We start from the raw sequence: 12,380 nt of genomic DNA on the forward strand, positions 1-12,380 counted from the left end.
TAATTAATATTAATAATAATATTTTTGTAATCTCGAGTTTAGATAAGCGAATTAATTCGATTAAAAGGAATGAAAATACTCGATTAGAGATAATACGAGATTTCTAAGTATTTATCTACCAACAAATAATCCAAATTCTCAATATGTGAAATATAATTAATTTATAAAAATACGATATTATATAGAATATTTTATATAAGAATATATAGAAATAGGTACAAAATTTTGTTTTCATCGTAGGTGGAGGTAACTCACGGGGAAGAAAAGCAGATCATAGCTCTTCCAGCTGAAAGACTGGATCGTACAAAGAAATATTACGTAACGTTCACTGTCAGGGGTGAAGCACAACACGAAACCGAAAAACCGAAATCGTCGATCAGTATCCAAAGGAATGCCAAAAGCGTTTAGAGTATCTCCAATCACGTTTGTTACTTCCTACTTCGGCGACTTGACCTACCTTTTTCTATTCGAAGCAATACCAAAAAAAAGAAAAAAAGTTTCTATACTTTTCTACACGATCCTCTATTTCATTAATCATCATATCTGCTACATCTTTGTAAATTATAATTCCTAACGAACAAAATTTCGATTCTTCTATTTCCATATGACAATTTTACCAAATAAAATAAAAAAGCAAAAAGAAAATCGAGAAACTGCCAGAGAAAAGGTCTGTCTGTATATTCGTGAATCGGATAGAAGGTATAGTACATTCTGAATAAATTCTGTATAAATCCCATCGACTTCACTGTAAAAATGTTATATAGCATAAACGTGTAAGATAGTACAAGTTGCGTCGAAATGTTCTATGCATGAGCTCTCAACTTCGCTGTTTATCAATTGCATTTATAAATAAGAAAGGAGAAAGAGTTGACAAATTTTTGTAAGATAATCTAGCTCGATTAGGCGGGGTTCGTTGAAGATCTCTTAATGTTACGCGAGTATCGCCTAAAATCGTATTCACAAACGATTTCTCAGTGTTCATAAACGCTGATCATAAAGCGATCACGAATTTATTATATATAAATAAAAGATGTCCCATTCTCGCAGAAGCTGGGACCACGATTAACGCATACACGTTCTGTATATTTGTGTAAAGGGGGCCGCTGATATGTAATTCTGTGTAAAATAAATAAAAAGAAATCACGAATCGTATAACCCAGATTATGCCAAATCCTGGCTTCGAGTGTCCGAAATCGATAAGCTGTTATCGCGTTAATCGTGACAAGCATAATAATAAATAACTCGTGCGATGGTTTTCCCAACGATATACAGTGGAAGTTACATTTTGCTGTTAAAAATTACGTATTTCTTATCGTCGAGGTAAAACTGGAGCATATTTATTTTTATTTTTATTTTTATATATTTGCTGCTTCGAAAATACCAGCTTGAGATTTTACTGATGATAAACAGGCTTTTTACACGACCCTTTAAATTGTTTATTTAATAAAAAGAAATCGAAGTATTTCAGAAAAATTGTAATAAATTATTTATTGAAATATTTATTTAATTCATTATCGATTAAATTTATCGATTAGTTCCGGTTTCGATAAATTTTAGACTGGAGATAATTAGGTATTGCATTTTACATGAGAAGTTAATTTCAAGTTATAATAGCATAAAGATCGATTATACGAAGATATAAACCCTATATTTCTTATCGACGACTCGAACTACCCCTATGAAAAAGAGATAGAAGCAACGTTATTTCAGTGACATTTTAGTAAACATGAGAATGTGAGAAATAATGCATTTTTATTGCATTTTATATCGAAGATTAATGCTGATTAATGTTACTCGAAAATGAATTGCAATTTAAATATGTTACACGATGTATGAACTCCATGTTTCTTATCGATGAGACAACCCTTTATATCCTTAGTCCATTGAATTATAGAAGAAGATAAAATTGACATTATTCCAAGGAAAATCCAGTAAATTAAAAAATATCTAAAATGCAAATAACCATTTGCAATTAATAGAATTTAACATTAATCAAAACTCTAAGAGCTATATTAAAAAGTACAGTATATATAATCGACGATTCCTATTGACAAACTTTGTACACGAAATATAATTGTTTCAAAGCAATCTCAAGAAATATACAGATACAAAAAGGATATTAAATTACAACTCGAGGACTTCTAACACAAGGATACAAACTTCACAGCACCAAGAACGATACAAAATCAACATTATCCTGAGACAACTTCGACGATGTTAAAATCACAGAAGATCACGCGTTCCCTTTGACTTGTGCACAAAAAGAACGAGATTAAATTACAAAATTTCCAGGTTCCAGGTTCCATGATGCGATTATCAGTACTCACTCGCGAGGATTCGCATTTAGAAGAACGTTCTCATATTTGGTTTAACACGAACTCGGGTAAGAACTAATATTTCTGTGGATTGTTATTAATGTTGTTCACGTTTTTAAATAGCTCACGCGTTTTACTTTGTTGTTACGTAATTATTCAAGACCGATATAATTAAGAAGAGGGAATTAATTTAGAAATTTATGTATAATGTTTTCTTTGTTTCTCAGTGAGGTATAATTGTATGATGTAGTGACTATTTCTCAGATTAAGCTTCCATTCTGTGCTATAAGAATGGAATTATTCATTATAACGATTAAATATGGGACAGGTTTATTTAACGATGTATGTAATTTTTAAGTAATATAGGTAGTTTACGTCGACAGTTTCTAAAGAGATTTATTTATAAAGACATTTTTTTACTAATATTATTTTAATATTAATTTAGATATTAAAATATTAGGTATCGAATATTAAATATTAAACACTCAACATTAAATCTTACATTAAATATTAAATGTGGCATGTAGAATGTGGAATATGGAACGTGAAATGATGTCGAGATGTGATGTTAGTGCATTGATGCTGAGGTGTTGATGTTGATGCATTGATGTCGAGGTGTTAATGTTGGTGCATTGATGCTGAGATGTTGATAATGGTGAATGATGGTGAGGTATTAATGTTGGTGCATTGATGCTGACCTGTTGGTGTTGGTGCATTGACGCTGAGGTGTTGGTGTTGGTGCATTGATGTTGACGCGTTGATGTGCTAACCTGTTAGTATTGACGTGCTAAAACGTTAGTGTTGACGTGCTAAACGTTAGTGTTGACGTGCTAAACGTTAGTGTTGACGTGCTAAACGACAGTGCTGGCGTGCTAGTGTTGATGTTGATGTTGATGTTGATTGGGTTAGATTAGGATGTTAATGACAGAATGTGTTGATGTTTTAATGTGTAGAATTGTCGATGTGTCGATGTGTCGGTGTCTTGATGTGTCGATGTGTAGATGTGTGGATGTGTGAATGTGTCGATGCGTGGATGTGTGGATGTGTCGATTTGTGGATGTGTGAATGTGTCGATGCGTGGATGTGTCGATTTGTGGATGTGTGGATGTGTTGGTGTGTTGGTGTTGGTGTTGGTGTTGATGTTGAATGCTGATTGCTGAATGTTTAATGTTAAATATTACATATTAGATATCGACTTGAACGTTAAATATTAAATACTAAATATTAAACATTAAATATTAAATATTAGATATTGTATATTAAATATTAAACATTAAATATGAAATATTAAATGTTATATATTAAATAATATTTTACACATGTTTTATTATCGTGCTAATATATACGTAGTTTTTTATAATACATATCAGTATATGAATACATGAATACGATAATGTGAATGATAATATAAAATATTACGTGGGCATATATAGTATATCAATTTGTATGCATATACGTTCGCGTGTTTAAATGTTAATGAGTAATTTTCATGACAATTATATGCAGAATTTTATTAATTTAAACTTACTTTAACACCGAAGACATTGCAATTGCATAATATTCGTGGAATTATGTAGGCACGTCTTTTTTAAATTTAAGTAGACTTTCCTGTTTTGTAATATAGACGTAAAGTGAAGAGTGATATGATACTTTTCATTGAAATTGTGTAATATCAATAAACCTCATGCTGATTAATTGAAAGTAGATATGTTATACAAGATTTAAACCGATACGACGAGTTATCTCATATTAATCTCATATTTCAGCTAAATAAACGAAATTGATTAACACTACGAGAAAAAATTCGAAATTTACTTGAATTATGAAAGATCGATCATAGACCAGGTGTTTCGGCAGGGAAGTTGAAGAAGATCGAAAACTGGAGTTAATCACTGTGACCTGTGAACGGGTTTAAATGTCACAAGGCAACGCGCAGGTAGCAGTTAGCAACCAAAAGTTCTTTTCGTCAGATCCCGTGATCACGATGCGAGCTAGAATATCGCGTAAGGGTGTCGTCATTAGGTTGTTGTATTACAGACGAATCGGCTAAACGTTATTCCCTGACTCGACCAGCAACTCGTATCGATCAGGCCCGATGACGTAGTTAAACAAACGCTTAATCGGTTCGATTCACTGAAACGTGTCCAGTAATACAGCTGCATCACCGGTGTTCCTGTCAATAATGACACCTCAGACACGGTCAACAGGAGTCAGATCGAGGTTCTCAACGATGCATAGTGAATATTCCATCGAGCAGACCAGGTCCCTGTGAGAAGCCTTCGCATGGACAAATGGCTCCAAGATAGGAAGCTTTGGCTTTTTGGCAGCACGCTGCCACTGCTACCAAGAAGGTAAACATTCCTATTTTCTTTCATAAATCTCGCCTTTCGCGCCATTTTTTCGCAAAAATTTTTTGAGTGTAATGATTAAACGCGAAAAAGAATTTTGGTATGGGGATATTTGGTTCTTTTTACGATCTAGTTTTATGAAAGTTAGTATTTCAGTATGTCAGCTTGTTATGGGCATAATAGATCCTTTAATGGTACATTTTTGGGCTGTTGAATGGATCTTCTTTTTATTTAATATTTTTCTTTTCCTTCTTTTCTATTTTTATCGACAGAAGAATATTAAATGTGGTTATGTTTGGAAATTGTAGGAAGTAAGTTGCTTTGCTATGTACGTGTGTACAGTCAGTCACGAAAGTCTTCGTGCAACCCCTAAAAAGGTCATTTTGAAGAAAACAAACAATAATTTCATATAATACTATAATTATTTATCGATACGTACGATTGTATTAAATAACCTATATTAAAATGTATGTCAGTTTGGTTCTTAACCTAAACAACGATGTATATTTTACCTAAATAACCTTATACCTAAATAACGTATCAATTTTATGGAATACGCTTTCGTATATACTTCTTAATTTTTTGGTTTCTTGAAGGAAAGTATTGCGAGTTACTTTTTTTTGAGAAGAGGAAATTTATTTTCGTTTGTTTATTCCGTCCTGGCTTCGTCGTTATTGTTGAAGTGCCATTGCAGGTTTTATTTAGAGAAAGGTAGGAAAATGTGAGGAAAAAATAGTGTGACTGGAAACTGAAAACTTATTATTTCTAGGATACACGACTTTGGCATTGAATCGAATCGATCGATATTTGTTACATAGTTTAAACACGCAAGACACATTGTATGCATTAAACGTCGTAAATAACCATTAAATGTGGTTGATGTAACAAGAGAAAGGCGAACTATTAGTACCGCCCTTAAAGTTGAATAATTTTCTTGGTACAACGTAGAATTTTCCATCTAAACTTTTTCCCCGAACTAACTCCTTACTAAAATGTCAAATGGTGATGCTTGATTGTTCTAAAGACGTTGCTTTCAGTATGCCAATTATCGTCATTATTGCGAACTAGATATCGATGAGAATGACTATTTAATTCGTAGCGGAAGAAAGGTTAAATTAAAAGAATAATATAAAATATAAAACATACGATGCAAAATTTAATAAATTTTAAATCATTACCGAGTAATATTTTGTGCAATTATAGTGATATTTCTATGATAAATTCCATTCTTTTCTAATTACCAAAAACCCTATTAAAATAAATTTAAAATTACACGTTCAGAATTTTCCATTACTACGTGTGTTATAAATAAATCGTTTATATCCTTCTAAATTAAATAGCGAAATGAGTATAGCGATAGTACAATATAGTATAATGTAGTATACTATAGTAAGATACAACATGATGATAATAATTATTGATGAAACAAGTTATACAATAATAATAACAATTTCTTCAAACGCCATTTAAATCTACCGCCCTATGGGTAATAGAATGTCCAAAAACGCTGACGCCATTGGCGCATCATTAAGTTATGGGTCTTCTATCTATTTAATAAATCCCTGGTACGTATATGTAAGTAATCGATAAACGCGTCTCCTCCGAGCATAAATCGTCCTTCCGTGTCTCTTAAGCGAAATTGATAAAGTTCGGTAAACTCACGAGGTAAGTTGACTTCCGTCGTTTCGATTTTATACCAAAAACAATCCAACCTGGTTCACGGTCGTCATTTAAACATAGACAATATGGCAGCTAGATATCGATTGTCAATAATCAAGAGTTCAACAACAACGTAAAGTAGACTTTCAGCAGGTTTAGTAGCGCTCGGTATGTTCAACGACAAGGGTGTACCAGCATCGAAATCCAATGAACACTATTCTCGAATTCCTGTACGTATAAAAGCCAGAAATTTATTCATTCGATGCACGAAATAATCGATCAGATAAACACGTATCCACCTGTGAAAGAAACATTACATGGTAAGAAGTTTTTCCAATGACGAAATTTAACTACTCGCAATAATAGGAATTAGTGAATTTTTATTTCCACAATTTGCTGCACAAGAATCTTACCACAAATCGAATATCTGTTTCGACGTCAATGAGTTCGTTTCGTTATTAGAACAGGCTCGATTATTATCGAGTTCGAAGTGTTGCATTATCAATCAGTACGAACCACTTTTGTATCGTAATGAAGGCTACAGTAAATTTTTAATGGAAACAAAATACGTGTCATTTTCTATGAGTTACCCCTATCGATTTCAATTATAGGATTCGTATAACGATAGACGTACGAAACAAGCTTTGCTTTACGTTCGATTCATAATAAAAAATACATTTCGAGTGGATAGAATTCGTAGTCACAGACGGATAGGATCGACTGATAAATTTAATGCGACGCGAAAAAAGGTCAAAACAATCATGCGGCTCCCTCTGGAAGTTAATTGTGAAGTATTCCAGGCATTCTAAATCAATTCTATTACTTTTCACTCGACGGTAACACGCAAGTAGTTTGATGAGAATAATAGCAACGGTACTCACTTTATTATCGTTCAAGTAGACCACGCTTGACGACGTCATTTATACTGACGTAATTTACTTAACGGAAATGATTTCTTCAAACGCAACGTTCCTTGACATTTACCGAAGGGTAACTGATTCCACATATTCTATGCAACAGTCGAGATTTTAAGGACGATAATGACTCGTCCTTCATTATCGATCGAAGTTGATAGATTTTCAGTTCGACTCGTGAAATTAGTCGATTCAGTACGATCTAACTGGAGGACCGTTGCAACGTGTTAAGTAACACCGTTAACCTTTTGATGGCAGCGATGCTATTTCTGCCGATTTAACGTCGATCCCATCTTAAATATTTATTAATAGTGCCGCAAAATTGTCAAATAACCGGAACTACTGATTTTGGCAACCCTAAAAATACACGAATATGCTGATGAACTATCTCAACCTGCCTCGATATGGTCAACGATCTAAGTTTCGCATATTATCGGCAGTGTGTGCCACTTTGGTAAGCCTCTGAGTTTTCTTTAAATTTTTAAATTAATGAAGATTTGAATTATATTAAAATTTTCTTCCCTTAAAATTCGATACGGTTCGAAATCAAAATGAGGTTATCCTCAAAGGAGACTTTCAAACAGTGAAACATTTGATCGTACAAAAATAGTAATATATGTAAATTCTTGGTATATATTTTAGTTCTCTTCTACGTGTATTTTATTGCAAAAATGAGAAATTTTTCCATCATGGATTCCCATTGTGAGTTACCGATATCTCATCCATCACTTGGTTAACCATAAAAATGAACGAGTCGTAAGTGAAATAAAGGAGTGAAGTGTCTGAAACACTAAACATCATGGAACATGAAGTAGAAGAAGAAAATATTTTCGACTATTCGTTTACTATACGGTATAACACAAAGACATCTTTTCGACATGAAATTTTTAATGCAACGTGGTCAGTATGACGCAATCTGAGAGCGCCTGCGCTGCAGGTTCCGATTCAAATAAAGCGAAACAGGGGAGCTTGACCCTTGGTCATCGTCGAGAATACAGTCTGGTCCGCAGCCTTTATAGCGATAGCATGCTCTTTACGCAGCAGTTCACCTCCTTGCCATGCCTCGCCAAGTATAAAAAGTGGGTACAAGCCCAAAAATTTCGCTGAAACTTTGATTTTTGTCGTGCGTCATTTTGGCATTTTATCGTATTTACAAACTGCACGTAATTTAGATTACCACTGCTTACTCAAATTCAATTGCATTTATAATCTACTTTTCCTTATTTCAATCACCTTGGAACGATAATCTAAGATTATGATGTCAGAATAAAAATGCCATTCATTCTAAAATAGAGACACGTATATTTAGTTTGTACTGCAAAAAGACTGGTTTTCCTAGTTCCAAACGTTAAGATTATAGATCGTTATTAATATTAATTAATAATTTTCGAACCTTTCTCTTTCAGTGTTTGTGTTGTCTAATTTCAGTGTGTATTACATTCTGCAACCAATTGTTGATTACGTGCTACATAGTTGATCCATAAATGACACAAAGAATGCATTCCATGAATTACGATTGTCATTGCACTTCAATGGGAACACGAGTATATTCGCGTGTCGCGGCATACGAAGATAACATCCGTATCGTACTCATAACTGTGTCACATGGTTTGATAGAGGGCTGCCGGCCTGTCTCTCCACCGAAACTGTCTATGTTCGAATGTCTCTTCCTATTTCATAACTTCTTTGATAATAATCTTATAAAATTACCAATTTCAAATTTCAAATTCACAATAAAGTAATCAAAATAAGACTTTGCAAAAAAGCTGAAATTAAAAACAGAAAGAAAGGAATATTATTGATTATACACATATACAATCAACGACTACAGCGTTACTTATCGTCGTTGATCTTATTGCTGTTATTAAATACGATATCGTAGAGTTATATACACGTATATGTATAAGATCATATCTCATGACTAATTCTAGAAAGTGGTTGTTATTTATGTAAGAAATCACCTTTTTTTGTAGGTCACGCGCGCCGAGCAAGGCGATGGAAAGGTACGAACGACTGGCGCGACTTGGGGAGGGTAGCTATGGTGTAGTCTTCCAGTGTAGAGATCGGCAAACTGGAAAATTGGTAGCTGTAAAAAAGTTCCAACAAACCGAAGATGATCCTCTTATACGCAAAATCGCGCTACGTGAAATACGACTCCTTAAGGTCAGTGACTACTCTGAGAGATACATTAAATGCATGTACTTAGATATATACTAGCAGTTTAATGTACAGAGGTTAGACATACAAAAAATGCAACTGTGTTTCAATAAAAATGTACATTTAATACAACTAGATATTTTCTTCTTTCACTGCATGCCAACAGTCATTATTGTTCGACTTATCGTTACTACGTGACTTATCGTAGTATATCACGTTACTTGATGCAGTCGTCCTAAAATGTCTCTGTCACTCGTTGTAAACACTAGCGCCACTCGAAGATACAGATATCGATATTTATCAAGGTGGTACGAGTGTGGTACGAGTATACCGTGTTTTGGATAATAATGTAACTTGGATAGGAGGAAAATGGAAGTCGTATATTGTCACAGTTGACATTCAATGTAATAGATTTCTTTTCTCTATTTACAAAAACAACAAGAGAAAAGAATTGTCATGTATTCTAAAGAGTTTATTAACTATAAGAAGAAAAAAGCTTGTGCCTCTAGTTTCTCCTCTTTCCAGCAAGATTCTAACCCTTTGCATATATACTTCCAGGTGAATAACCTCTTACAACCTTAAAACGCTAAAGCTCGCACTAACTATCACCAAATTAAGAAAGTTTTGCCTGAAAAATATCGAGAATCCTTTAAAAGCATTATTGGGTTCAAGTAGGATATAGACGACGGACGTTTGATAGATTTATACGAAAGAAAAATTGGATCAAGTTATGGAAGGAAAATTCGTGATCTTACACAACAATATAGCTGTATAAATTCACCGTTGACTGCAAGAAGTGGCCAACGGTCAATAACGTGGCGGTCAATATCTTAGCGTGTTCTCCTCTCGGCGACCTAGCCTTATCGAAATAATCGGAGGGTTTCCTCCCAAACATATGCACATTCAAACGAGCCTCTACTCTGATCTGACATTTCGCTTCAAGGATATTTTCCTTCGTGCACACTGTAAATCCGGGGCGTGATGTTAATGATTTCCTTTCCACGCGAATTTCTGATCGCGAAACCTAACTAGCCGAACAGGAAGATTTTATTCAAGCCTTTTCCTTATTGGGGTCATATAATTTTTGTCCTTCCTACCTTTGTCGAACTGCTTTTTTATTATTTTAATAACAGATTGCAGTTCTGAAGATAGCTGACGTTTATATTGAAGTTATTATTTAATGAATAGTTAGCATTTAATAATGTTTGTATTAGAAAATTTGTTCTGATATAGAGAATTATAAATATTTAATTGCAAGCATATGGGATTTGCAGAATCTCAAACATCCGAATCTGGTCAATCTTTTGGAGGTGTTCAGGCGGAAACGAAAGTTACACCTAGTCTTCGAATACTGCGAATACACGTTACTAAATGAGATGGAGAGATATCCGAGCGGCTGTCCGGAGATCACCACAAAACAGCTTACTTGGCAAATTCTACAGGGTGTCGCATATTGTCATCGATTGGGATGTGTTCACAGAGATGTAAAACCCGAAAACATTTTAATCACAGCTGATGGTGTGGTAAAATTGTGTGATTTTGGTTTCGCGCGAATGCTCAGTCCTGGTGAAAATTACACGGAATACGTTGCAACCAGGTGGTACAGAGCACCTGAGCTTCTGGTAATTTCTCTTTACAATATAATAATGTTTTCCCTTATATTTTCTAAGATTATATTTAGTATTTAATATTAAAGTATATACATAAAGTTGTACATAAATAATATACCTTATTGATCAAATTATTAATGATAAAACTCATTTTTATTTTTTTATGTTTTTAGATTTAGGTAATAACTTAAGTTATACGAATTAAATTATCTTTAATGAAACTAGCAATAATATATTATGAGACTGTATTCTCCAACAGGTCGGAGATACCCAATATGGTACACCAGTCGATGTGTGGGCAATTGGTTGTGTTTTCGCAGAATTAATACGTGGAGAAGCACTGTGGCCGGGAAAATCGGATGTGGATCAGTTGTATTTAATTCGAAGAACTATTGGTGACTTATTATCGAGGCATATGGCTATTTTTCAACAAAACGAATTTTTCGCTGGTATCACTTTACCGACACCTCAAACTCTTACTCCCCTCGAATCTGCTCTACCACATAGAGGCAATATAACGCTACAGGTAAATATTTTAATCACTTTTTCCATATTAAATGAAGTTCTACTTCTAAATACATGATCACAGAAATGTTTAAAATAATTTTATTCGTTTGATCTAACAGCTTGACTTTCTCAAAAAATGTTTGGACAAAGATCCTGATGAAAGATGGTCTTGTGAACAACTACTACAACACTCTTATTTTGAGAACTTTCATTTTAAAATGCCCGAAGCTGAAATAGAGGAATTTGAGAAGCTTAAAAAATATCGGGATCGATCACGAGTATGTACTGTATGTAATTGTAAGATTATAATCATTAATGGATGAGATAAAAAAATATAAAGTTAAGACCAAGTTATAAAATTTATGAATATATTCTATGATATTTAAATTATGCGAATATATCTATCATATTTTAGAATAGTAATTACAGTCAAATGGTATTACCCCAACTTCCTAAAGCTGGTGCTTCAGTACATAGTCAAAATGAAAATCGGCCGAAAAGCTCCTCCATGCATCATCAGCAGGATTTTGATCATCTGCCAACTATCAAAGGTTGTAATTAGGCTCCTCTGTGATTGTAATATACTTATATATATATATTTATTTATCTACTTATTTAAACTTTATAAACTTTCATTATAAACTAATAACTTGTTAATATATTTTATTTTTATTCAGCACGTTTGTTTTTTAACATACAAGAAGATTTTGTTTAATTACCATGATTTTCATATCATATATACATATTTATTGTATGTATATTACATGAATTCATCAAATAAAATTTTCTACAAAATGATTTACAAAAGTTAATTGTAAACCATACCTTCCTACATAAATTTATATTTTTTAGAATTCTCCAACCATTGTC

At 33.4% G+C, this 12,380-nt stretch overlaps 2 protein-coding genes across 2 annotated transcripts in view; both read left to right on the forward strand.

The window, feature by feature from the left end:
* Positions 1–408, forward strand: part of LOC108554852 (ankycorbin) — a gene marked incomplete at its 5' end in the record, with an annotated part of 12,175 nt that extends 11,767 nt beyond the window's left edge. The window contains 2 exons of the mRNA XM_017910261.1: positions 88–145; positions 241–408. Of these exons, the coding sequence (XP_017765750.1) occupies positions 88–145; positions 241–408 (226 nt within the window). The remainder of the gene's footprint in view (positions 1–87; positions 146–240) is intronic.
* A 4,190-nt stretch (positions 409–4,598) lies between these two features.
* LOC108554899 (cyclin-dependent kinase-like 4) lies at positions 4,599–12,072 on the forward strand. The gene is made up of 6 exons (XM_017910316.1): positions 4,599–4,666; positions 9,210–9,399; positions 10,668–11,015; positions 11,263–11,529; positions 11,630–11,788; positions 11,926–12,072. Exons 1-6 carry the CDS (start codon positions 4,599–4,601, stop codon positions 12,070–12,072), a joined length of 1,179 nt encoding a protein of 392 aa, XP_017765805.1.
* Positions 12,073–12,380: the final 308 nt, after the last annotated feature.

This window comes from Eufriesea mexicana, unplaced genomic scaffold (assembly GCF_001483705.2).
Source record: "Eufriesea mexicana isolate 0111107269 unplaced genomic scaffold, ASM148370v2 scaffold474474824, whole genome shotgun sequence".
In the NCBI taxonomy this organism is placed as follows: Eukaryota; Metazoa; Arthropoda; class Insecta; order Hymenoptera; family Apidae; genus Eufriesea; species Eufriesea mexicana.

Coding starts and splice junctions, on each gene's coding strand:
- LOC108554899 (XM_017910316.1), top strand. CDS start 4,599: ATGGACAAATGGCTCCAAGATAGGAAGCTTTGGCTTTTTGGCAGCACG. Junction 9,400..10,667: donor GTGAAATACGACTCCTTAAG/GTCAGTGACTAC, acceptor TGGGATTTGCAG/AATCTCAAACATCCGAATCT. Junction 11,789..11,925: donor AATATCGGGATCGATCACGA/GTATGTACTGTA, acceptor ATCATATTTTAG/AATAGTAATTACAGTCAAAT.